The sequence below is a fragment of the Pristiophorus japonicus genome, chromosome 2 (assembly GCF_044704955.1).
Source record: "Pristiophorus japonicus isolate sPriJap1 chromosome 2, sPriJap1.hap1, whole genome shotgun sequence".
Lineage (NCBI taxonomy): Eukaryota > Metazoa > Chordata > Chondrichthyes > Pristiophoridae > Pristiophorus > Pristiophorus japonicus.
Window position 1 is genome coordinate 22,118,651 of NC_091978.1, and position 23,869 is coordinate 22,142,519.

The 23,869-nt window shown below is 48.1% G+C and overlaps 1 protein-coding gene across 1 annotated transcript in view; it reads right to left on the minus strand.

Moving 5' to 3' along the window:
- The window catches only part of gfra4a (GDNF family receptor alpha 4a), a 94,305-nt gene that overhangs the window by 517 nt on the left and 69,919 nt on the right, over positions 1-23,869 (minus strand). Inside the window, exons 5-7 of the mRNA XM_070859534.1 lie at positions 16,971-17,080; positions 15,072-15,206; positions 11,376-11,539 (exon numbers count right to left, since the gene is read on the minus strand). Of these exons, the coding sequence (XP_070715635.1) occupies positions 11,376-11,539; positions 15,072-15,206; positions 16,971-17,080 (409 nt within the window). The remainder of the gene's footprint in view (positions 1-11,375; positions 11,540-15,071; positions 15,207-16,970; positions 17,081-23,869) is intronic.

Sequence of the window (23,869 nt, forward strand, 5' to 3'; positions counted from 1 at the left end):
GGGAGAGAGAGAGGGGATCGGAGGGGGAGGGAGAGAGAGAGAGGATCGGAGGGGGAGGGGGAGGGAAAGAAAGAGGATCGGAGGGGGAGGGAGAGAGAGAGAGGATCGGAGAGAGAGAGAGGATCGGAGGGGGAGGGAGAGAGAGAGAGGATCGGAGAGAGAGAGAGGATCGGAGCGGGAGGGGGAGGGAGAGGATCGGAGGGGGAGGGGTGAGAGAGGATCGGAGGGGGAGTGGGTGGGAGAGGATCGGAGGGGGAGGGGGGAGGGAGGGAGAGAGAGAGGATCGGAGGGGGAGGGAGAGAGGGGATCGGAGGGGGAGGGAGAGAGAGAGAGGATCGGAGGGGGAGGGAGAGAGAGAGGATCGGAGGGGGAGGGAGAGGGAGAGAGAGAGAGGATCGGAGAGAGAGAGAGGATCGGAGGGGGAGGGAGAGGGAGAGAGAGAGAGGATCGGAGAGAGAGAGAGGATGGGAGGGAGAGGGAGAGAGAGAGAGGATCGGAGGGGAGGGAGAGAGAGAGGATCGGAGCGGGAGGGGGAGGGAGAGGATCGGAGGGGGAGGAGGTGAGAGAGGATCGGAGGGGGAGTGGGTGGGAGAGGATCGGAGGGGAGGGGGGAGGGAGAGGATCGGAGGGGGAGGGGGGAGGGAGGGAGAGAGAGAGGATCGGAGGGGGAGGGAGAGAGAGGATCGGAGGGGGAGGGAGAGAGAGGATCGGAGGGGGAGGGAGAGAGGATCGGAGGGGGAGGGAGAGAGAGAGGATCGGAGGGGGAGGGAGAGAGAGGATCGGAGGGGGAGGAGAGAGAGGATCGGAGGGGGAGGGAGAGAGAGAGGATCGGAGGGGGAGGGAGAGAGAGAGGATCGGAGGGAGAGAGAGAGAGGATCGGAGGGGGAGGGAGAGAGAGAGAGAGGATCGGAGGGGGAGAGAGAGAGGATCGGAGGGGGAGGGAGAGAGAGGATCGGAGGGGGAGGGGAGAGAGAGGATCGGAGGGGGAGAGAGGGGGGAGGGGGAGGGAGAGAGAGAGGATCGGAGGGGGAGGGGAGAGAGAGAGGGGATCGGAGGGGAGGGAGAGAGAGAGGATCGGAGGGGGAGGGGGAGGGCGAGAGAGAGGATCGGAGGGGGAGGGAGAGAGAGAGAGGATCGGAGAGAGAGAGAGGATCGGAGGGGGAGGGAGAGGGAGAGAGAGAGAGGATCGGAGGGGGAGGGAGAGAGAGAGAGGATCGGAGGGGGAGGGAGAGAGAGAGGATTGGAGCGGGAGGGGGAGGGAGAGGATCGGAGTGGGAGGGGGTGAGAGAGGATCGGAGGGGGAGGGGGTGGGAGTGGATTGGAGGGGGAGGGGGAGGGAGAGGATCGGAGGGGGAGGGAGAGGATCGGAGGGGGAGTGGGTGGGAGAGGATCGGAGGGGGAGTGGGTGGGAGAGGATCGGAGGGGGAGGGGGGAGGGAGAGGATCGGAGGGGGAGGGGGGGGGAGAGAGAGAGAGAGAGGATCGGAGGGGGAGAGAGAGAGAGAGGATCGGAGGGGGAGGGAGAGGATCGGAGGGGGAGGGAGAGGATCGGAGGGGGAGGGAGAGAGAGAGGATCGGAGGGGGAGGGGGTGAGAGAGGATCGGAGGGGGAGGGGGTGAGAGAGGATCGGAGGGGGGGAGGGAGAGGATCGGAGGGGAGGGGGGAGGGAGAGGATCGGAGGGGGAGGGGGGAGGGAGAGGATCGGAGGGGGAGGGAGAGGATCGGAGTGGGATGGGGAGGGTGAGGATCGGAGGGGGAGGGAGAGAGAGGATCGGAGGGGGAGGGAGAGGATCGGAGGAGGCGGGAGAGAGAGAGGATTGGAGGGAGAGGATCTGAGGGGGAGAGAGGGAGGGAGGGAGGATGGGAGGGAGAGGGAGGATTGGAGGGAGAGAGAGGGGATCGGAGGGGGAGGGAGAGAGAGGGGATCGGAGGGGGAGGGAGAGAGAGAGTATCGGAGGGGAGGGAGAGAGAGAGGATAGGACGGGGAGGGAGGAGAGAGAGAGAGAGCGGGGGGAGAGTGGATGAGAGAGGATTGGAGGGGGAGAGTGGATGATAGAGGATAGGATGGGAGAGAGGATTGGGGGGGGGTGCGGCGGGAGAGCGAGAGAAGATTGGGGGGGGGGGAGAGGGAGAGAGAGAGAGGATAGGAGGGGGAGAGAGAGAGGGGATCGGAGACATGAGAGAGAGGGGGACCGAAGGACAACAGTAGCGTAGTGGTTATGTTACTCGACAAATAATCCAGAAGCCTGAATTCATGATCCAGAGCTGTGAGTTCAAATCCCACCAAGGCAGCTGGGGAATAACATTCAGTTAAATAAATCTGGAATTAAAAAGCTAGTATCAGTAATGGTGACCATGAGACTACCAGATTGTTGTAAAAACCCATCTGGTTCACTACTGTATTTTAGGTAAAGAAATCTGCCGTCCTTACCCGGTCTGGTATATATGTGACTGCAGACCCATGACAATGTGGTTGAGTCTTAACTGCTCTCAGAAATGGCCTAGCAAACTGCTAGGAAAATAAATAATGAGAATAAAACTGGAGGGACCACCAGGCATCGATCTTGGCACCGACTATAGACACGACAACGGCCCAATCGACCTTGCAAAGTCCTCACGAACATCTGGCGACTTGTGCAAAAATTGGGAGAGCTGTCCCACAGACTAGTTAAGCAAACAGCCTGATATAGTCATACTCACAGAATCATATCTTTCAACCAAAGTCCCAGACTCCTCCATCACCATCTGTGGGTATGTCCTGTCCCACCGGCAGGACAGATCCACCCAAGGTGGCGGCACAGTGGTATAGAGTCAGGACAGAGTGGCCCTGAGAGTCCTCAACATTGACTGGGGACTTCATGAAGTCTCATGGCTTCAGGTCAAGTATAGGCAAGGAAACCTTCTGTTGATTACCACCTACCGCCCTCCCTCAGCTGATGAATCCGTACTCCTCCATGTTGAACACCACTTGGAAGAAACATGGAGAGTCATCATCATTATGATCATAGGCAGTCCCTCGGAATCAAGGAAGATTTGCTTCCACTCCTGAAGTGAGTTCTTTGGTGGCTGAACAGTCCAATATGAGAGCCACAGTCTCTGTCACAGGTAGGACAGATAGTCGTTGAGGGAAGGAGTGGGGTTGCCGCATGCTCTTTCCGCTGCCTGCGTTTGATTTCTGCATGCTCTCGGTGTTGAGACTCGAAGTGCTCAGCGCCCTCCCGGATGCACTTTCTCCACTTAGGAAAAGGGACTCCCAGGTGTCAGTGAGGATGTCGCACTTTATCAGGGAGGCTTTGATGGTGTCCTTGTTATGTTTCCACTGCCCACCTTTGGCTCGTTTGCCGTATAGGAGCTCTGCATAGAGCATTTGATCCATATAAGCCTCCTCCTGAGGTCCCCACCATACAGAAGCCAGTCTTCAGCCAATTCGAATCACTCCACATGATATCAAAAAATGGCTGAGCGCACTGGATACAACAAAGTGGCACTTGCTCACCGATGCCCAGTTTGGGTTCCAGCAGGACCACTCGGCTCCTGACCTCATTTCAGCCTTGCTCCAAACATGGACAAAAAAAGTTGAATTCCAGAGGTGAGGGGAGAGTGACTGCCCTTGACATCAAGGCAGCATTTGACCAAGTGTGGCATCAAAGACCCCTAGTAAAACTGAAGTCAATGGGGATCAGGGGGAAAACTCGTCACTGGCTGGAGTCATACCCAGCACAAAGGAGGAAGGTGATTGTTAGAGGTCAATCATCTCAGCCCCAGGACATCGCTGCAGGAGTTCCTCAGGGCAGAGTCCTTGGCCCAACCATCTTCAGCTGCTTCATGCATGACTTTCCCTCCATCATAAGATCAGATGTGGAGATGTTCGCTGATTGCAACATGCAGCAAGACCTGGACGACATTCAGGTCTGGGCAAGTAACATTTGCGCCACACAAGTGCCAGGCAATAACATGTCCAACAAGCGAGAGTCCAACCACCGCCTCTTGATATTTAACGACATTACCATCGTCGCATCCCCCACCATCAACATCCTAGGCATCACCATTGACCAGAAACTTAACTGGACCAGCTACATAATTACTGTGGCAACAAGAGCAGGTCAGAGGCTGGGTATTCTGTGGCGAGTGTCTCATCTTCTGACTCTCCAAAGCCTTTGCACCATCTACAGGGCACAAGTCAGGAGTGTGATATAATACTCTCCATTTGCCTGGATGAGTGCAGCTCCAACAACACTCAAGAAGCTCAACACCATCCAGGACACAGCAGCCCGCTAAATTGGTAGCCCATCTACCACCTTGAACAGTCACTCCCTCCACCACCGGCACACCATGGCTGCAGTGTGTACCATCTACAAGATGTACTGCAGCAACTCAGCAAGGCTTCTTCGGCAGCACCTCCCAAACCCCTAGAAGGTCAGCGGGCACATGGGGACACCATCGCCTGCTAGTTCCCCTCCAAGTTACACACCACCCTGACGTTCCTTCATCAGCGCTGGGTCAAAATCCTGGAACTCCTTCCCTAACAGCACTGTGGGAGCACCTTCACCACACGGATTGCAGCAGTTCAAGAAGACTGCTCACCACCACCTTCTCAAGGGCAATTAGGGATGGGCAATAAATGCTGGCCTTGCCAGCAAAGCCCACATCCCATGAACGCATAAAAAAATAAGAGGGGGAAATCAGAAGGGGAGAAAATTGGAGGGGGGAGGGGGAGAGAGAGAGAGAGAATAGGAGGGGGAGAGAGAGAGAGAGAGAGAGGGAATCGGAGGGGACAGAGGAGGGAGAGATGCAAGAGGAGTTCAGGAACCTGGGGGGGGGGGTGGTGGACGGTGTTCGAGAGCACAATGGTGATGGGGGAAGAACATGATCCAGGTCTAAAGGGGGAGGGGATGAGAGCGAGAACGTGATCCAGATGGTAAGACGGATTGCAGCGGTTCAAGAAGACAGCTCACCACCACCTTCTCAAGGGCAATTAGGGATGGGCAATAAATGCTGGCCTTGCCAGCAAAGCCCACATCCCATGAACGCATAAAAAATAAGAGGGGGAAATCAGAAGGGGAGAAAATCGGAGGGGGGAGGGGGCAGAGAGAGGGGCACCACATTCTGCCTCTCCTCCCCCAGACTTGGTTGATTTCTCGGAAAGCTCGATGCATGTGTGGCATCATTGGACTGAACAAAATCTGGAATTCATGACATGGTCACTATTCACTTCATACCCAATAAACCTGTTAATGCGTGACCCACACACAATGTCCCATCTGTGGTGGGATGGTCGGGGGAGGTCAGGAATTTGTTTGGGGGAGGTTGTGAACCTGGTCGGGGAGGATCTTGGACAATGGGAGAAGATAAGTGTGTGTCGGGGGTGGGGGGTTAGGAGGAGGAGAAGGACATGAACTGGGAGGAAAGAGAGGTCAGGAACTTGGGCGGTGGTGGTGTAGGTCAGGAACTCGGCAGGTGGAGAAACTTGGGAGGGGGGGGTGGGGGTAAAGGTCAGGAACTTGGGCAGAGGGAGAAGTTGAGGAACTTGTGGGGGGCGGGGGTTGAGGTAGAGGTCTGGAACCTGTTGAGGAGAGAAAAGGTCGGGGGGAGGGGTGGGGCAGGAACTTGTTTGTGGGGTGAGAGAAGGTCTTAACTCGCAAGGGTGATCTCTGTCTATTCCAAGTGAGACAGATTTTTCCATGATTTTTGCAGTGCGACAGCGACAGGAAAAATGCAGGGAACAGCGCCAGCCCTGAAACATGGCTGCCTTCGACCTTACAAAGGCCTTTGACACTGTCAACCGCGAGGGTCTATGGAGGGTCCACCGTTTCGGATGTCCCCAAAAGTTCGTCACCATCCTCCGCCTGCTCCACGGCGACATGCAGGCCGTGATCCTTACCAATGGAACCAACACAGACCCAATCCACTTCCGGACCGGGGTTAAACAGGGCTGCGTCATCGCCGCAATCCTCTTCTCAATCTTTCTCGCTGCCATGCTCCACCTCACAGTCAACAAACTCCCCGCTGGAGTGGAACTAAACTGCAGAACCAGTGGGAACCTGTTCAACCTGCGCCGTCTCCAGGCCAGGTCCAAGACCACCCCAACCTCTGTCATCAAGCTACAGTACGCGGACGATACCTGCGTCTGCACACATACAGAGTCTGAACTCCAGGACATAGTCGACGTATTTACTGAGGCATAGGCCTTACGCTAAACATCCGTAAGTCAAAGGTCCTCCTCCAGCCTGTCATCACAACACTGTCCCCCAGTCATCAAGTTCCACAGCGCGGCCCTGGGCACCGTGGACCACTTCCCATATCTCTGGAGCCTCCTATCAACAAGAGCAGGCATCAACGACGAGATCCAACACTGCCTCCAGTGCAGCCTTCGGCCACCTGAGGAAAAGAATGTTTGAAGACCAGGCCCTCAAAACTGCCACCAAGCTCATGGTCTACAGGACTGTAGAAATACCTGCCCACCTGTATGGCCCAGAGACATGGATCATGTACAGCAGACACCTCAAGTTGCTAGAGAAGTAGCACCAACGGTGTCTCCACAAGATCCTACAAATCCCCTGGGAGGATAGGCGCACCAACATCAGCGTCCTCGTCCGATCAGGCCAACGTCCCCAGCATTGAAGCACTGACTACACTCGATCAGCTCCGCTGGGCAGGCCACATAGTTTGCATGCCAGACACGAGACTCCCAAAGCAAGTACTCTACTCGGAGCTCCTTCACGTCAAACGAGCCAAAGGTGGGCAGCGGAAATGCTACAAGGACACCCTCAAAGCCTCCCTGATAAAGTGCGACATTCCTACTGACACCTGGGAGTCCTTGGCCCAAGACCACCCTAAGTTGAGGAAGTGCATGCGAGAGGGCGCTGAGCACCTCGAGTCTCGTCGCAGAGAGCATGCAGAAATCAAGCGCAGGCAGCGGAAAGAGCGTGCGGCAAACCAGTCCCACCCACCTCTTCCCTCAACGACTATCTGTCCCACCTGTGACAGAGTCTGTGCTTCTCGTATTGAACTGTTCAGCCACCAAAGAACTCACTTCAGGAGTGGAAGCAAGTCTTCCTCGATTCCGAAGGACTGCCTATAATGATGTTCCTAGGGAGCTCTATCTGGAGCAAGGCAGCCAGAATGGCTCGAATTACACTTTGTAAATTAATTGATTACTTAGGCAGGCAAGATCTAATTACTTATCCCAGAGAAACTGCTGGGTGTGTCTTTGTCCTCCAAAGGGACAAATCAAAAATCAGGTATTTCCTTCAAGGTGACCAATCCAGTGTTGGAAATAAACGGGACCTTTTAGATATCCAGTTTACGACCAAAATTCTCACACCTAAAGGAGGAAGGAAGCCATTTACAGCCAATTAAGTACTTTGGAAGTGTAGTCACTGTTGTTATGTAGGAAATGTGGCAACCAATTTGAACACCACAAGCTCCCACTAACAGCAACGTGATAATGACCAGATAATCTGTTTTAGTGATGTTGATTGAGGAATAAATATTGGCCAGAGCACCAGGGATAACACCCCTGCTCTTCTTTAAAATAGTGCTTTGGGATCTTTTACATCCACCTGAGGGGGCAGATGGGGCCTCGGTTTAACATCTCAACCAAAAGTCAGCATGTCCAACAGTGCAGCACTCCCTCAGCACTTGAGAACAAAATTCTAGGCTGACACTCAAGTCTTTAGAGTGGGACTTGAACCCACAACTTTCTGATTCAGAGGCAAGAGTGCTACCCACTGAGCCACGGCTGATACTTCGAGGGAATTGCAGTCAAAGTAACCTTGGTGAGTTACTGCAGTACATCCTGTAGATTCTGCATACTGCAGCCACATTGCATGAATTACTGTGTCACTGCAGGTGGACAACTAAAAATGAATCAGTTGGTGTCCTTAATCTGCTCCCAGCTTTTCAAGCTAAATGAATATTGACCCCCAAGATTTCATGGTCCCGTGTTCATGCTTCAGATAGTGAAGCCCCAAATCATGTACTGATTCTGGATTTCTGATGCAGGCCTGGCAGATTGGCCATCACAGACAGGACAATCAGTATTGCCACTAATCTAGTGTCATGTATGTAGTGAATGCCTTGAATTGTGTAAGATACAGCCTGAACATTAATTTCCTTCCTTTGTGTTTCTCTACATTACAAGTGACTACACTTCCAAAGTACTTCATTGGCTGTAAAGTGCTTTGGGATGTCCGGTGGTCATGAAAGGCACTGTATAAATGCAAATCTTTCTTTCCCCCATGAACTCTACCACCCAGAAGGACAAGATATCATGGGAACAGCACCACCTCCAAGTACCCCTCCAGGTCACACCATCCTGATTTGTACATATATTGCCGTTTCTTCACCGTCACTGGAATTCCCTTCGTCACACCACTGTGCCAGCAGCATCACTACAAAGACTACAGCGGTTCAAGGTAAAAGCCCACACCACCACAATCTCCAGGCAACTAGATTTGTGGGCAATAAATGCAGCCTTGCCAGAATGAAGCCAAGGAGTTACGCTGAAAGTGTTGTGGGACATAGAATTACACAGCGATTATGAAGCAAAAAGGCTGATCCACCCATTAAGTCCACATCATTGTTTATCCTCCACACAAACAAAAATTGAATCCCATATTCCCACCCTGTTCCCATATCTCTTTATTCCCCTTTCCTTCAACCTCCAATCTAACATATTCTTAAAAGCTGACATGGTCTCTGCTTCTTTCACTAACTCTGATAGTATATTCCACAGCATTGCAACCCTCTGTAAAAGTGTTTCTCCTGCTCTCCTAAATCTATAGATTGCATCTTGTATGTCTCAATCACAACTCCTCAGATAATGAAGCATTTTGTGCCAGCATGCACCAAGATTCCGGCTTGGGCTGAGAAGTGCCAAGTAATATCCGCGCCACTAGTGCCAGGCAACGACCATCTACCTCCCTCCATTACAGCACTAAGGGAGTACTTTCACCATAGGGACTGCAGTGGTTCAAGAAGGCAGCTCACCATCACCTCAATGGCAATTAGGAATAGGCAATAAATGCTGGCCTTGACAGCCACGCCCACATCCCAGGAACAAATAATAAAAACGAGCAAGTCTTACCACCTCCCCTTGACATTCAACGGCATTACCATCGCCGAATCCTCCACTATCAACATCTTGGGGGTCACTATTAACCAGAAACTCAACTGGACCAGCCACGTAAAGACTAGTTACAAGAGCAAGTCAGAGGCTAGGTATTCTGCCACGAGTGACTCACCTCCTGACTCTCCAAAGCCTTTGCACATCTACAAGGCACAAGTCAGGAGTGTGATGGAATACTCTCCATTTACCTGGATGAGTGCAGCTCTCAACAATACTCAAGAAGCTCGACACCATCCAGGACAAAGCAGCCCCTTTGATTGGCACCCCATCCACCAACTTAAATATTCACTACCGTGGCTGCAGTGTGTACTATCTACAAGATACATTACAGCAACTCACCAAGACTTCAACAGCACATCCAAAACCTGCAATCTCTACTACCTAGAAGGACAAGGGCATCAGGCTCCTGGAAACACCACCACCTCCAAGTCACACACCATCCTGACCTGGAAATATATCATCATTCCTTCATTGTCGCTGGGTCAAAATCCTGGAATTCCCTAACAGCACTGTGGAAGTACCTTCACCACACGGGCTGCAGTGGTTCAAGAAGGCGGTTCACCACCACCTTCTCAAGGGTAATTTGGGATGGGCAATAAATGCTGGCCTTGCCAGTGATGCCCAAATCTTCTGAATGAATGAAAACAAATTCTAAACCCCTCAATCACTGGAAACTACTATCAAACCATAACTACTGTAATGAAAACTGCCCCAATTTTTCAAGTCTTTTTACATATTTGTATTTCCTCATCCAGAGCATCTTAATTGTCTTAACATCCATCCTATAATGTGGAGCCTAAAACTGAATACAGTATTCCACTGTGGTTTTACTAAGGTTTTGTATAGATGCCCCATTACATCTCAACTTTTATATTCTATACCTCTTGGCACAAAACGCAATTGGGTATTTTTATAGCCATATCCAATTGAGGTGCCGCTTTTAATATTTTGGAAACCCGAACCTCCAAATCCCTCTGCTCTTCAACATCCCCCAGCCTTCCTCCATACAAAGTATAATTCTTTAATGTTTTTAAACTAAGATATTACTACCTCACATATGCAGACATTGAATTCCATCTGCCACTATTTTTGCCATGAGCTGGTTCTAACTTAAGCTGTAGTAATACCCAACATTCCATCACTTTAATTGCAAAGGAAAAAAAAACTCATGTTGGCACTGAGTCAAAACCAATGTTTGGCATTGTGTGCCATGGACTACCTAACACAGAGCTCACATTGGCACTCCCAATACTATTTCCAAAATGGGTTCAAATTTCGTGACGAGCCATGTCCTATGAAAGAGCTTCACCACTGCTTTAATCTAGACCTGAACTCGCTCTGTGCCGGGATGGTGCCTTTATAAATACCACCCAACTATTCTGACAACAGTCTGACATTTTGACAAATCCCCCTCACGTAACCACAATATTCTCTTGAAGGATTTCCTTAAAGCAAGTGGCTGAAAGAAAGGAGCCCTGAGTCATGCTGGATATGAGAGATGCTTGAGTAGGTGACTGATTAACGCAGCCTTGGCCAGCAGGGGAATAGGAGCTGCTCTAATACTTCATGTAAGAGCATAGGAAATAGGAGTAGGCCATATGGCCCCTTGAGCCTGCTCCACCATTCAGTAAGATCATGGCTGATCTTTGACCTCACATCCATTTTCCTGCATGATCCCCATGTCCCTTGATTCTCCTAGAGTCCAAAAATCTATTGATCTCAGCGTTGAATATACTCAATGACTGAGCATCCACAATCCTTTGGGGTGGAGAATTCCAAAGATTCCAACACTTTGAGCGAAAAAAATGTCTCCTCATATTCCTAAATGGATGATCTCTTATCCTGAGACTATGCCCCTTCATGCTAGACTCTCCAGCCAGGGGAAAGGGCCTCTCAGCATCTACCCCGTCAAGCCTGCTCAGAACCTTATGTTTCAATGAGATCCCCAATCAGCAGCAGTTCTTCAAATCTAGATGGTGTGGCTTTTCAATCGCAGACAGCACTACAACCCAATCATGTCCTCACTCGTTGTGTACATGTTCCCCTTCCAGCAAGGATCAGAGCTTAGCTGTCAGCAGTAGGGACCCTGGCTGATTTTATTTCTCCTCCTTAGCACAGGGGTGCTGCTGTTTTGAGATCACCGACTTCGGCAAGGATTAAACTGGGACCTTACCGGTCTGCGTGGGTCAGATACAACGCTGACTGTTAGGAGGACCTTTCCCTTCTATCTAACTTTCCATTCCTACCTGTGTGGTTAGTGATGGGCCAAACACATTTTCTTCCTGCTGTGAAGGATCCGTGTCATTTGTGTGTTTGTCCACCCGGGTCTGCGATGTGGGCAGAGTTGACTGTTGAACACTGGAGCCCGTGTTCAGATCTGTCCCATTTCCAAACGCTTGAAATGCATTCTCTGTAGACAAAGGAAGATAAGACAGCTTTAAACCGGGGAAGAACAGGACCTCAGCCTTGATTCATGGTCCCTGTGGAAACGTTGACCTGTCTTTCTCCTGAAGGCCAACATTTTCATTTTTAACAGACCTGCTACACCTCAATTACAGTAAAATTGAGTAGAATGGGCCAATATTGTCTGGAGTTTAGAAGAATGAGAGGTGATCTCATTAAAACATGTAACATTCTTAGTGGGCTTGACAGGGTAGATTCTGAGGGTTTTTCCTTGGCTGGAGAGTCCAGAACTAAGGGTCATGGTCTCAGGATAAGGGGTGAGCATAGGGGTCAGGATTAGAACTGAGATGAGGAGAAATTTCTTCACTCAGAGGGTTGTGAATCTTTGGAATTCTCTACACTAAAGGGCTGTGGATGCTGAGTCATTGAATGTATTCAAAGGGACTTGATGCGAGTTAGGACACAGGTAGCTGAGTTTGGGATGACCTCTAGTTTACGTAGGGTAGAATGTGGGAGGCCAGCCAGGAGTGCATTGGAGTAGTCAAGTCTAGAGGTAACAAAGGCATGGATGAGGGTTTCAGCAGAGATGAGGAGGAATGTTTTCACTCAGAGGGTTGTGAATCTTTGGCATTCTTTATCTCAAAGGGATGTGGATGCTGAGTCATTAAGCATATTCAAGGCTGAGATAGAAAGATTAGAACATAAAAACAAGAAATAGGAGCAGGAGTAGGCCATTTGGCCCCTCGGGCCCGCTCCGCCATTCAATAAGATCATGGCTGATCTGATCTTGGGCTCAGCTCCACTTCCCTGCCCGCTCCACATATCTCTTCACTCCCTTATCGCTCAATCATCTGTCTATCTCCACCTTAAATATGTTCAATGACCCAGCCTCCACAGCTCTCTGGGGCAGAGAATTCCACAGATTTACAACCCTCTGAGAGAAGAAATTCCTCCTCACCTCAGTTTTAAATGGGCAACCCTTTATTCTGAAACGATGTCCCCTAATTCTAGATCCCCCCCATGAGGGGAAACACCCTCTCTGCATCCACTTTGTCAAGCCCCCTCAGTATCTTAAATATTTCAATAAGATCTCTCATTCTTCTGAACTCCAATGAATTGAGTAGGCTCAAACTACTCAACCTATCCTCATAAGTCAACCCCTTCATCTCGAGAATCAACCTAGTGAACCTTCTCTGAACTGCCTCCAATGCAAGTATATCCTTCCTTAAATAAGGAGCCCAAAACTGTATACAGTACTCCAGGTATGGCCTCACCAATACTCTGTACAGTTGTAGCAAGACTTCTCTGCTTTTATACTCCATCCCCCTTGCAATAAAGGCCAACATTCCATTTGCCTTCCTGATTACTTGCTGTACCTGCATATGAACGTTTTGTGTTTCATGCACAAGGACCCCCGGGTCTCTCTGTACTGCAGCATTTTGTAATTTCTCTTCATTTAAATAATAATTGTTTTTTTATTTTTCGTGCTAAAATGGATAACCTAGCACTTTCCCACATTATACTCCATCTGCCAAATGTTTGCCTCTCAGCCTGTCTATATCCCTCTGCAGATTTTTTGAGTCATAGAAACATAGAAAATAGATGCAGGAAATAGGCCATTCGGCCCTTCGAGAGTGCACCACCATTCAATGGCTGATCATCCAACTTCAGTACCCCATTCCTGCTTTCTCTCCATACCCCTTGATCCCTTTAGCCGTAAGGGCCACACCTAACATCCTTTTGAATATATCTAACGAACTGTCCTCAACAACTTTCTGTGGTAGAGAATTCCACAGGTTCACAATTCTCTGAGTGAAGAAGTTTCTCCTCATCTCGGTCCTAAATGGCTTACACCTTATCCTTAGACTGTGACCACTGGTTCTGGACTTCCCCAACATCAGGAACATTCTTCCTGCATCTAACCGGTCCAGTCCCGTCAGAATTTTATGTTTGTATGAGATCCCCTCTCTTCTAAATTCCAGTGAATATAAGCCTAGTTGACCCAGTCTCTCCTCATATGTCAGTCCTGCCATCCTGGGAATCAGTCTGGTGAACCTTCGCTGCACTTCCTCAATAGCAAGAATGCCATTCCTCAGATTAGAAGACCAAAACTGTACACAATATTCAAGGTGTGGCCTCAAAATTTGCTTTCCCACCCATCTTTGTATTATCAGCAAATGTGGCTACATCACACTTGGTTCCTTCATCTAAGTCAATAATATAAATTGTAAATAGTTGAGACCCCAGCACCGATCCCTGTGGCACCCCACTAGTTACCGTCGCCAACTGGAAAATGACACATTTATCCCGACTCTCTCTTTTCTGTTAGTTAGCCAATCCTCTGTCCATGCTAATATATTACCTCCAATCTCGTAAGCTTTTATCTTGTGGCACCTTATCGAATGCCTACTAGAAATCCAAATACACCACATCCACTGGTTCCCCCTTGATTCTTGGACTCCAAGAGGATCAAGGGATATGGGGATCATGCGGGAAAGTGGAGTTGAGGTCAAAGATCAGCCATGATCTTATTGCATGGTGGCGGGGCCGCAAGACCTACTCCTGCTCTAATTTCTTATGTTCTTAACTGCTTATACTCACACATGGCCAAGTTCAGGAGGTGGGGCTGGTGCCTAGTGGCGCAAATTTGAAATTGCACTATATGTTTCTGTCTCCACAGATGGTACCTGACCTGCTAAGTGTTTCCAGCATTTCCTGTTTTTAGTTCAGCAGAACCCACTGTCGCGCTGATATTGGATGCAAACGATTCAAGGACATTTTTGCCATCGAGACCTGTGTCTACGGCCAAAGCTTATCAAGTGACAGCAGCACATATATTGTGAAAACAACGCTTCCACGTGAATAAATTCATTAATAAAAACAGAAAACGCTGGAGAAACTCAGCAGCATTTGTGGAGAAAGAAACAGAGCTAACGTTTCAGGTTGATGACCTTTCGTCAGAACTGGAAGATGCTGGCAATGAACAGCTTTTCCTACATTAAAACAGTGACGACACGTCAAAAATACTTCATGGACTGTAAAGCGCTTGGGACATCCTGAGGTCGTGAAAGTTGCTATATAAATGAAAGTCTTTCAAGTACAGAGCCAGGGAAAAGAGGGGCAGGAAAGAATAAAAGGGTGTGATAGGATGACGAGCAGAAATGCTTAAATGACTAAAGTGATGGTGGGAGGCAAAAGGGGGTGATAATGGGGCAAGCAAAGAAGATAAGCTGGGTCCAGACGAGGTGTAAATGTTTACAGCAGAGAGGGAGGGAAGCATTGACAATCTGGCACAGCGAAGAGGGTCGCCAAGGCCTAGGAATGTGGTGGAAAAAAGGCAGGAAAGCCCCATGGGTCGTGTCCCAATAGGGTTAGGGTCCAGCCCAGACCTCCTCTATTCCCAGTGCCTTTTGTGCAGCCATCCTCCAGTGTGAGGCCTGTTTTTAGTTCAGATTTCCAGCATCCGCAGCACTCTGATTTTGCTTCAGGCGATAAACTAATTGTTGCCGTTACGTCCCACAACAAGTGGCCTTACTCACTGAGGCAGATGTTATCCGTGAAGAGATTGAGGAAGCTCTCACAGTCCTCTCTCTGGTTTCCGCTGCCACTGCAGGTGCACCAGGGCGCTACGTTAGAGCTCGAATTATCGATGTAGTTTGGAGTAACCACAGTACCTAACAAAAGAGGTAAAGAACCAAGCTTAACAGTGTGACAATAGAGAAGGAGGTGATGGACATCTACTAGTGCATGGCTTGTGAAAGTTGAGCTCATAAGCCTTTGATTGATTTGGCAGCACCACTGCAGATACGATTAGAATTATGTTTCAGCTCAGTGTTACCTACAAGACGCTCGCTGAAAACACAAGGTTGTGCATTTTTTAAAAAGGGAGAAAAAAGATGAAATAATGCCCCCTCCATGCACTAAGAGTAATTTCATCGACTTGGCCATAGTATTCATGGGCTAGAGAGGGACAAAAAATTATCAGTAAGTGTCACGTCAAGTGACTGCTGCTGAAAAGTGAACGTGTGTCCATGGCAGGGGAGGACAGGATAAAACTGGTAATCTAATGTCAATCGTGGCTCAAGCAACATCACTACAAAGAAGATTATCTGATCGTTAGTGTCAGCCGTGGCTCAGGTCCCACTCCAGACACTTTGAGCACAAAAATCTAGGCTGACACTTCGGGGCAGTGCTGAGGGAGCGCTCCACTGTCGGAGGGGCAGTACTGAGGGAGCACTGCACTGTTGGGAGAGGCAGTACTGAAGGAGCGCAGTACTGTCGGAAGGGCTGTCTTTCAGATAAAACATTAAACCGAGGCCCCTTCTGCCCTCTCAGGTAGGTGTAAAAGATCCCATGGCACTATTTTGAAGAAGAAAGGGGGAGTTATCCCCGATGTTCTGGCCAATATTTATCACTCAGTCAACAAAACAAAAATATATTATCTGGTCATGATCATATTGCTATGTGTGGAGGCTTGCATTGCACAATTGGTTGCTGCGTTTCCTACATTACAATAGTGACTATACTTCAAAAGAAAGAAAGACTTACATTTATATAGTGGCTTTCACGACCACTGGACGTCTCGAAGTGCTTTACAGCCAATTAAGTACTTTTGAAGTGTAATCACTGTTGTAATGTAGGAAACGCAGCCGATTTGCACACACCAAGCTCCCACAAACAGCAATGTGATAATGACCAGATAATCTGTTTTTTAGTGATGTTGATTGAGGGATAAATATTGGCCAGTACACTTGGGATAATTCTCCTGCTCTTCTTCAAAATAGTGCCACGGGACCTTTTATGTTCACATAAGAGAGCAGACAGGACCTTGGTTCATTCGAAAGATCGCATCTCCGACAGTGCAGCACTCCCTCAGCATTGCACTGGAGTGTTAGCGTGGATTTTTGTGCTCAAGTCCCTGGAGTGGGACTTTGAACTCACAATCTTCTAACTCAGAGTGCTACCCACTGAGCCATAGCTGACACTGTACTTCATGGGCTGTAAAGCGCTTTGGGACGTCCTGAGGTCACGAGAGGCGCTATATAAATGCAAGTTTTTCTTTCTATTATCACATTGCTGTTTGTGGGAGCTTGCTGTGCATAAAATTGACTTCCCCCCCCCCCTCCCAATTCCTACCTTGCAATCATGACTACACTTCAAAAGCACTTCATGCACTTTGGGACGTCCGGAGGTCGTGACGAGCGCTATATAAATGCATGTCTTTTCTTTTCTCTCTTCACCTTGTGAGTGTGCTTTACTCCGTATCTAACCCATGATGTACCCAAATACCGGGGAGTGTTTGATGCTGACAATGAGTGCCTGAAATGGGAATGTTGTTCCGTTCCCCAGCACGACCTTCCTTCACCTTGATGAGCGTAGAATTCAGAACAAAGATTAAAGTAACAACGCAGACAAAAGGCAAGGAGCCTGTATCCTACCTATAATCCCAGTATATGAGAGCAGACATGCAGCATAATTCTCCCTGAGACAACCACTCACAGACTGTGCGGAAGGCTGACAGCTCGTTTGGAACTCTGCTAGCCTCGATCTGTCAGGGAGAGGAAAGAAAGAAAACAGTAAAAATTGGCGTTACGTGGCTTTTGAACCAAGAGAAAGTAAAACAATGAGCCGTTCCTCTTCACCGTGCTAGCGAATAGGATCTGTTACAACATCAGGGCAAGAGTTAGAATGTTTCCATCACAAATACTTCTCTTTTACATCATTAAAAATGACACAAATGCTCACCGAAGCCCAATTTGTATTCCCGGACCACAGTGCAGAACTACAGAATAGGGGAAGGTTTCCAGCTGTCGACCTAGCAAGTGTATTATTCTGAAATTGTGTTTTTAAAGGGTCGAGCCCTCTAGTGAAACATCACCAAGCTTAAGAGAAAAGACGAGTCAGATTAGGGTTTTAAAAGACTGTAGATTGTTGGAAGATAGGAAGCTCTGAGCTGAACGTCAATCGGAACTCAGATGTTCGTCAAAACTTCCATAAATAAATCGACTTCCTCCATTTGCTAATAAGTAAGGCACAAAGAATCAGCTTGACATCCTACTGGTGGTAAAGAGCTTCAGGATAATCTGTAAAATTGGCCTAACTTTCAATTAACTCCCTCCCCACATTAAGGAACTGGATGCCTTCCTGCATCGACAACTCCACCTACACCTCCCAAGTGCATCCCCTCAGCATCCCGTTTATGAGCCACTCAAGTCCTTCTGCTAAGTGGGTGGGAAGAGAGATGTATCTCCTGCCTTCTGGCAAACCATCCAATCAACTGGCCCACTTTCTATGAATCATAGACATCATAGAAATTTACAGCAGGAAAAGAGGCCATTTCGGCCCATTGTGTCCGCGCCGGCCGACCAAGAGCCTAATCCAACTTTCCAACTCTTGATCTATAGCCTTGTAGGTTACTGCACTTCAAGTGCACATCCAAGTACTTTTTAAATGTAGTGAGGGTTTCTGCCTCTATCTCCCTTTCAGGCAGTGAGTTCCAGAGCCCTGCTACCCTCCGGGTGAACACATTTCCCCTTCTAAACCTCCTACCAATTACTTTAACTCTACACCCGCTGGTTGTTGATCCCTCTGCTAAGGGAAACAGATCCTTCTTATCTACTCTATCTAGGCCCCTCATAATGTTATACACCTCAATAAGATCCCCCCCCCCCCCCGCCCATCCTCCAGCCTCCTCTGTTCCAAAGAAAACAAACCCAGCCTATCCAATCTTTCTCGTTTTCAATCTTTCCAATTTTTCTTTCCACATTCAAAGGACGATGATATTCAGATCCTGATGAATCAAGTGACCGTCAGATCTTGATGTGATGTTTGGTTTGAGTTTTCCATTTACATATTTTCCCCTTCTAATACCCGTTGTTGTTATCTCCAGGCTGCTGACCTGCCTGTTCTGCCTCGATTCATCGCCACCACCCTATGATACCAACCTCTCTCCAATCCTCACTTTTTCTTCAAAGTGTGGTAATAAGTACTAACTTTTTGGGGGTGCTCAACCCTGGAGACAATAATGATCCCTATTGTTCATCTGTTGTCTTTTTTTGTGAATTGTTTAGTTATTTCCAAATTGTAACCAAAAAATAAGCCATACATTTGTCACATTACAATGACTTTCCTTTCCACTCCTTCCTTCCATTGGTCCAGACTCACCCTTCTCACCAGATTGCAGGACAGGAACAGGTCATATGGGAGGAGGGGAGGGGAGAGAAAGCTGCTTGGAACAGCCTTGCGGGAGATCTGAGTCCTGCAGAAGGGCAGCTGGAAAGTGTGCAGCAGCATTCCACTAATATAGTTCTAGTCTGATGCGGAGATTCAATATCGCCTCTAATGTGCCAGTGCAGTCTTTGGCCGCCTGAGAAAAAGAGTGTTCGAAGACCAGGCCTTCAAATCTACCACAAAGCTCATGGTCTATTGGGCTGTAGTAATACCCGCCCTCCTGTATGGATCAGAGGCATGGACGATATACAGAAGACACCTCAAGTCGCTAGAGATATATCACCAATGATGTCTCCACAAGATCCTGCAAATCCCCTGGGAGGACAGGCGCACCAACATCAGTGTCCTCACCCAGGCTAACATCCCCAGTATTGAAGCACTGACCACACTCGATCTGCTTCGCTGGGCAGGCCACATAGTTTGCATGCCAGACATGAGACTCCCAAAGCAAGTGCTCTACATGGAGCTCCTTCACAGCAAACTAGCCAAAGATGGGCAGCAGAAACGTTACACGGACACCCTCAAAGCCTCCCTGGTAAAGTGCGACATCACTGTCCCTGGCCGAAGACCGGCCTAGGTGGAGAAAGTGCATCTGGGAGGGCGTTGAGCTCTTTGAATCTCAACGGCGTGAGCGTGAAGAGATCAGGCGCAGGCAGCGGAAGGAGCATGCGGCAAATCAGTCCCACCCCCCACTTCCCCCGACGAATGTCTGTCCCACCTGTGAAAGGGTCTCGCATTGTACTGTTCAGGCACCAAATTACTCACTTTCAGAGTGGAAGCAAGTCTTCCTTGATTCCAAGGGACTGCTTATGATGATGATGATGATGATGATGATGATGAGTCTGTCAGGTGGGACTGTACTACATTGACGCGTGAAAGATTTTTAGGAGTGAGAGACCGATTCAATCTTTCTGACCCTGAGGAAATACACCTTCTACTGCCCATTTACGAAACGTAATTTTGATATTCCACAGTCAGATTTTCCATCTCTGGTTTTTGTGGCCACTCCAAATGTATGTCAACATCTTGTGTCAGTAACAACTCCATACTTTCAAAAGCCACTGCAACTTGATCCTATTTGGTTGTCAATACCTTGCCTGAGAAGTGATTCATGTGAAAGTCTAGTTGCATCACTGCCCAGTCATGATTCTGACTCCTTGAGTGGAATGGGGATTTAACAGTAGTCTTCAACAAGTCCACAACCCAGAGTGTCACTGCTACATTGCTGAATTACATATAGAGAATTACATAGAATGTACAGCACAGAAACAAGCCAACTGGTCCATGCCATCTAAGGTGTAAGGGTAGCAAAATACTGTGGATGCTGGAAATCTGAAATAAAGATAGAAAAATGCTGGAAATACTCAACAGGTCAGGCAGCATCTGTGGAGAGAGAAACAGAATTAACGTTTCAGGTTGGTGACCCTTGGTCAGAACTTCTTGCCAGACCTGAGTATTTCTTGCATTTTCTGTTTTTTTTATATAAGGGTAGCAATATACGGGAAGGAAGAAGAGGCCTCAGTGAAAAACAGAAAGGGGAGGAAGTACTAACAAGAAAGTTAAACCCTTGACAGAGGGCTCATAAGAACATTAAAAAATAGGAAAAGGTCATTTGGCCCCTCGAGCCTGCTCTGCCATTCAATAAGATCATGGCTGATCTGACCTTGGCCTCAGCTCCACTTTCCTGCCCGTTCCCCATAACCCTTGACTCCTCTATAGTTCAAAAATCTGTCTATCTCCACCTTAAATATAGTCAATAGCCCAGCCTCCACAGCTCTCTGGGGTAGCGAATTCCAAATATTCATGACCCTCTGAGAGAAGAAATTCCTCCTCATCTCCATGTTAAATGGGCAACCCCTTATTCTGAGATTATGCCACCTAGTTCTAGACTCCCCTGTGAGGTGAAACATCCTCTCTACATCTACCTTGTCAAGCCCCCTCAGATTCTTATATGTTTCAATAAGATCACCTCTCATTCTTCTAAACTCCAATGAGTATAGACCCAACCTGCTCAACCTTTCTTCATAAGACAACCCCTTCACAGAGAGACAGACTATTATCTGAATGGTGACAGATTAGGAAAAGGGGAGGTGCAACGAGACCTGGGTGTCATGGTACATCAGTCATCGAAGGTTGGCATGCAGGTACAGCAGACGATTAAGAAAACAAATGGCATGTTGGCCTTCATAGCGAGGGGATTTGAATACAGGGGCAGGGAGGTGTTGCTACAGTTGTACAGGGCCTTGGTGAGGCCACACCTGGAGTATTGTGTACAGTTTTGGTCTCCTAACTTGAGGAAGGACATTCTTGCTATTGAGGGAGTGCAGCGAAGATTCACCAGACTGATTCCCGGGATAGTGGGACTGACCTATCAAGAAAGACTGGATCAACTGGGCTTGTATTCACTGGAGTTCAGAAGAATGAGAGGGGACCTCATAGAAACGTTTAAAATTCTGACGGGTTTAAACAGGTTAGATGCAGGAAGAATGTTCCCGATGTTGGGGAAGTCCAGAACCAGGGGTCACAGTCTAAGGATAAGGGGTAAGCCATTTAGGACCGAGATGAGGAGAAACTTCTTCACCCAGAGAGTGGTGAACCTGTGGAATTCTCTACCACAGAAAGTAGTTGAGGCCAATTCACTAAATATATTCAAAAGGGTGTTAGATGAAGTCCTTACCATCAAGGGGTATGGCGAGAAAGCAGGAAGGGGGTACTGAAGTTGCATGTTCAGCCATGAACTCATTGAATGGCGGTGCAGGCTAGAAGGGCTGAATGGCCTACTCCTGCACCTATTTTCTATGTTTCTATGTTTCATCTCAGGAATCAACCTCGTGAACCTTCTCTGAACAGCCTTCAATGCAAATATATCCCTCCTTAAATAAGAAGACCAAAACTGTACGCAATACTCCAGGTGTGGTCTCACCAACGTCTTGTACAGTTGTAGCAAGACTTCCCTACTTTTATACTCCATCCCCCTTGCAATAAAGGCCAACATTCCATTTGCCTTCCTAATTACGTGCTGTATCTGCATGCTAACTTTTTGAGTTTCATGTACAAGGATCCCCAGATCCCTCTGCACTGCATCATTTTGTAGTTTCTTTCCATTTAAATACTAATTTGCTTTTTTAAATTTTTCCTAACAAAATGGATAACCTCACATTTTCCCATATTATACTCCATCTGCCATATTTTTGCCAACTCACTTAACCTATCTGTATCCCTTTGCAGATTATTTGTGTCCTCTTCACAACTTGCTTTCCCACCTATCTTTGCATCATCAGCAAACTTGGCTACATCACACTCGGTTCCTTCATCCAAGTCATTAATATAGATTGTAAATAGTTGAGGCCCCAGCCCCAATCCCTGTGGCACCCCACTAGTTACAGTTTGCCAACCTGAAAATGACCCATTTATCCCAACTCTCTGTTTTCTGTTAGTTAGCCAATCCTCTAACCCCCAACCCCATGAGCTCTTCTCTTGTGCAGTAACCTTTCATGTGGCTCCTTATCGAATGCCTTCTGGAAATCCAAATACACCACATCCACTGGTTCCCCTTTATCCACCCTGCTCGTTACGTCCTCAAAGAACTCCAACAAATTTGACAAACATGATTTCCCTTTCATAAAACTATGCTGACTCTGCTTGACTGGATTCTGATTTTCTAAATGTCCTGCTGCTACTTCCTTAATAATGGGCTCCAGCATTTTCCCAATGCCAGATGTTAGGCTAACTGGTCTATAGTTTCCTGCTTTTTATCTCCCTCCATGAAGTTGATACATCATGGAATGGCCTGATGTGAGTTATACAGTGAGCTTAGCGTACAGTTACTGTCAAATGCTAGGTAGATATTAGCTGCTTTTCCTCAGAGAAAGGAAAACTTATTCATCCCATGGGCTGCCCTTGTCACGAAGCAGTGACATAAAAGTCTAGCATCACATTTGTAGCCCAACTCTCATTTGAAGAAACCTCTAGAATAAGTAATAATAGTTATTCCTTTTTTTGAATTGCAAAACTGAGGCAGAGAGATCGCCACATAGTGCAGGGCACCGCCAAAATTGAAAGGTGGAGAGGAAACGAGGTTATTCAGGAATTGCTGGGTATGGACCTTCAAGCTTGGTTTCCAAGTACCTGCAGATTGTAGGAGTAAATGAAGACTGACAGAAGTAAAGTTCCACAGGTTTGAAGATGTGCAAAAGAAACTGAGTCAGTGTAGGAAAGAGGGCAGTGAATCTTCATTTTAACGCTTTGAGAACGTTGAGGAGAGTCCGTTGGCCAATTCTCCTCTGGTGCTTAGCAGGTGCAGTTCCCAGATGCCTTGGTGAAAGCCATGGTGCTGGCCAATTTGGATGATCCACAGCCACACAAAGAAAGTGAGGCCGAATGCCTGGAATGCACCCTCCCATCATTCTTCTGCCAGTTATGGGGATTCGAGGAGCCTCCAGAAATTCCTTGACAGAGACATGATGGCATTGGTCCTTCTACTCTTCACTGAGCCTGGGAACTGTTCCTTTCTCAGACATAATAAATCATAGAAGGGTTGCAGCACAGAAGGAGGCCATTCATGCCGGCTCTCTGCAAGAGCACTTCAGCTAATTCCACTCCCCCGGCCTTTCCCCGTAGCCTTGCAAATGTTTTCCTTCAGGTACTTATCGAATTCCCTTTTGAAAGCTGTGATTGAATCTGCCTCCACCACCCTTTCAGGTGGTGCATTCCAGATCCTAACCACTCGCTGCGTAAAAAGGTTTTTCCTCATGTCACCTTTGGTTCTTTTACCAATCACCTTAAATCTGTGTCCTCTGGTTCTCGACCCTTCCACCAATGGGAACAGTATCTATCTACTCTGTCTAGACCCCTCATGATTTTGAACACCTCGATCAAATCTCCTCTCAACCTTCTCTGCTCTAATGAGAATAACCCCAGCTTCTCCAGTCTATCCACGTAACTGAAGTCCCTCATCCTTGGAATCATTCTGGTAAATCTTTTCTGCACTCTCTCTAAGGCCTTCACATCCTTCCTAAAGCGCGGAAGAAGAACATTTTCCCTCATAAATTCCTTTAGAAGGGAATTAGTTGTTTGATGATGAAGAATAATGGTCTGGATTTTGCTG